The 3,778-nt window shown below is 31.1% G+C and overlaps 1 protein-coding gene across 1 annotated transcript in view; it reads left to right on the top strand.

Moving 5' to 3' along the window:
* Window positions 1-1,462: 1,462 nt before the first annotated feature.
* LOC107467686 (uncharacterized) overlaps window positions 1,463-3,778 on the top strand; it is a gene marked incomplete in the record, with an annotated part of 7,577 nt that continues 5,261 nt past the window's right edge. The window contains 3 exon segments of the mRNA XM_016086844.3: window positions 1,463-1,840; window positions 2,150-2,371; window positions 3,061-3,156. Coding sequence (XP_015942330.1) covers window positions 1,691-1,840; window positions 2,150-2,371; window positions 3,061-3,156 — 468 coding nt within the window.

Raw genomic sequence — 3,778 nt, 5'->3', positions numbered from 1 at the left:
AAAATGAATATGTCTTATATCACTCATTCTAAAAACATAAAAAAGATAACACTAATGATTATATCTTTAATACTCCATAAATCTCTATTATACACATTATACAAATATTTCATTGACTTCTCGTACTTTTCCATTTAATATTTATACAGAAAGAAGCGGCTTTCCACTTTCATATTCATTATTACATTATGTGACGAGATAAGATCAGTTTATTTAATTTATCACATTATTATTTAATTAAAAAATATTTAACAAATAATAAAAATAATATTTTTAAATTATTTTTTGTAAATATTAAATTAAATACAATGATTTAAATTATTGTCTTTCTAATATTTTTATAATAAAATAATTTAACAGTGAAATTGAAGTTGATTATTTTAAAAATTATTGGATTAAATAATTTTTTATAAAGATTATTAAAACTAGAAAGAATAAATTATTAAAATATTTTATAAAAACTTGTCTTTTAATTAAATTAAATACATGAAAAGTGATTTAGTTTAGCTTGACTATTAAGTTGCTTTACTAAATATTAATTGGTATAACAAATTAATAATAACGTAATAAACTAAAACAACTAGGTTATTTTTATACTTATATATTATAATAAAAAATGTCTTTATTCATATACCTACCCACCTAACTGGCAGTCATCATTACATTTTTAAAACGATATCACTAATCTTCTATTTTTGCATTATTAGAAAATTTATTATTCCAAATCATACAACCATCTCTGTTCATGCCCCATATTGGGTCAACGGTCTTGCCGGTCTAGTTTGGTTTACTAGTAGTCTTATTATTGGACTGAATTGAACAATGATATATATGAATATAAAAAATTCAAAACATGTGAAGTTCCTTGGCTATGACTATGACTACGCATATATGACACAATCTCTTTCTATTTGTTTTGTAATGGTAGAATTTGTCAAATTATAATGCTCCATTACTTAATCATTCTGCTATCTCCAAACTACGCCGTTTCGATCTCAATCATTACATGCTATCAAAACTTTAATTCAAAATAAAATGTTAGCTCCTTATTTTTTTTAATACACGTCACATAATTAAAATAAAGATATAATATAGTTTAGTATACACATTTCTTCCTCTAAAATAATTTTCATCATCATTTCTGAGGCTCAAACAAAGATCTTTTAATTAAGAAATAAGATATTTATCATTTCGTACGACAACAAAAGATATTAATCATTATGACTAATTACATATTTATTATTTTAATACAAATTTAATAAATAAAATAATATATTTATTTTTTTTTGTGCACTTCATTTTTGTTCGGTTGGAGAAATGAGCAGAAAGCCCAACCATATTAGCCCATACATAAACAGGCTATTCTATTTCCGAAGCCCATTAACTTATGCTTTGGAATATACGTACGTATACGTATAGTCGTATACATACACATTGAAAACTGAAAAAACGACAATGGAACGGCGTCGTACGTAGAGATTTGACGTCTTCATCGTCTCGAAATCCAAAAACTGAAGCTTTAGACACATGCTGGTTCTGTATCGATTCCAATTTCCAAAACCACCTTATTCTTGTTATCGTCACTACGTACCAACTATTCAAACCCTAAATTTGGTGCATGCATTTCTGTGTTGAGTGTTGGCATTCGTAATCTGAACTGTGAAATTAAAGGGAGTGACAGTGATAGAAGATGTCGTGGCTGAGATCTGCGATGACCAAAGCGGTGGAGGTTGGGAACAACACCAACCTCACTCGCGCCGTCAGGAACTATGCCGACACCGTCGTACAACACGCCGGCCAAGCCGTCGCCGAGGGCGCCAAAATCCTTCAGGATCGCATTGTAACTTCACTCTCCCCTCTTTCTGTATTACTTTCAATTTCGCTTGTGATTGCAACCCTAATTCCCAACTAGGTCAAAATTTGTGTCCCCTTCATGTTTCTAGTGACTTATTGACCTCGTTTTTATTCGTCTCAGCTGTTTGTTTTACATATCTTCTAAACTAGTACTTGTTTTTCCCCATTTGTAATTAAATGAATGAGTTGTTGTAAAGTTACTGTTCTGGAGCTAAATTAATTTGTAACTGAAGTGTTCTGATGTGAGGTGATGAGAATGATGAGGATACTGATTTCACGTTGTGTCTATGCATAGGCTGCTCGGAATTATAGAAGTGTTGCGCAGACAATTAAGAGATTGGAAGAAGCTGCTATCACCTACAGGGGACCTGAAAGAGTGGAGTTGCTTAGAAGATGGGTTGTTGTGCTTAAAGACGTTGATAAATTGTCTCGAGCTGCGGATGAAGGTAAAGAGAAGACTTTTGAGCATCACCTTGGTGTTGAAGAGTTAAAAGATAACCCAAGGAAACAATCTCTGGTAAGAAAGCCTTCGTTCCTTGCCTTGCATCTGAACATTCTAGTTTGGTATACATGATTTTGGGATATAATACCTACCCAAGTTTTAGGAAATCATTTCATTATACTTTTAGTCTGCTTAGCACTGACAATCTATTTAAGAAGTTCTTGTTATTTGTATTTTAGATGATATTGTCAGTAGAAAAACTGTGGTTGATCCTTCCCTGTTTTTGGTCATAACAGGATTCTTTGGTTGTTGGCTTGTCTTTCTCTCAGTTTAGTTATAGAATGAGCCTGTCATTTCTGTTTTGCATTATATTAGAGCAGACTGCTGGGGTGGCTGTTCTACCCTATTTCACTGCTTCGGAATTCCATGTTTCAGAGTTTATTTTTTATTTTCATTTTCGACAGTGTGATGCCTTATATTAGATTTACTGAAGTGTTTGTGTACTTGTTTATTACTTGTTAGCTTAGCTGAGGAGCCATTATGTATCAGTGTTTCTATATTGTTGATGTAATGATATCTGTGTTCAGGGTATTATTATTATTATTATTATTATTATTATTATTATTATTATTATTATTATTATTTCCCAATGTTGATGTGTAAGTTTTTCAGTTATTGATGTAATCCTCGAAATAGTGAACATCTTGATTTAATATTCTCTCACTTTGTTGTTTGTGTTTTTCATACTTTTGGTTTTTTTTCAGGTTCTTTATTATGATAGTGATTTTGGAGGTGAACCGTTAAATTTCCGTGATGTTTTTCTTCAAAGTCAGGCATTGGAGGGTATAACATTATCAATGGTATGATAATTGATGTCATTATTAGGTACACTAATGCTGAAATTCCTTCTGGTATGTTAATGTTGTTAAGAGTTAGTAACTTCTTGTAAACTTTTATCAATGATATTTCCATCTAGTAAAACATAAAACCTTGCTTGTTTATTTTCTCTTTGATGTATAGTTATTTCAGCTTTATTGTTCTAATTCTAATAGTGTTTCATACTATCATTACAATGGTAAAAGAAGATCATCCTGCATATGTCAATCTTTTAATTGCTGATGATGGAGGTTAACCGCAGGGTTAACTCTATTCTATTCCTCAGATTATCGAAGCTCCTAATGAGGAAGAGGTTTCCCTTCTCCTGGAAATGTTTGGGTGAGTTTGCCTGTTTCAAATGGCTCATGGTGATTTGCAGTTCTTAGCATATATTTGCTGTTTTACCTGCATGAAAATTCTTATTCGACATGTTTGATGCGAGTATTTATATGGCTATACATATGACATTTAATTTAATTTGACTGAATCCTTCTGTTCCTAGATTTCAAGCCCTTTGGTGCATATTTGTGTGAGACATTTTGTAATGCTTTTATATTTCAGTTCAGCCAAACATTGGTCTGATCATGGTTTAATTTGTTTTATATA

Source organism: Arachis duranensis, chromosome 9 (assembly GCF_000817695.3).
Source record: "Arachis duranensis cultivar V14167 chromosome 9, aradu.V14167.gnm2.J7QH, whole genome shotgun sequence".
NCBI classification, from domain to species: Eukaryota; Viridiplantae; Streptophyta; class Magnoliopsida; order Fabales; family Fabaceae; genus Arachis; species Arachis duranensis.
Note: the sequence above shows the minus strand (reverse complement) of the source record. Positions and strands in the feature narration are given on the sequence as shown.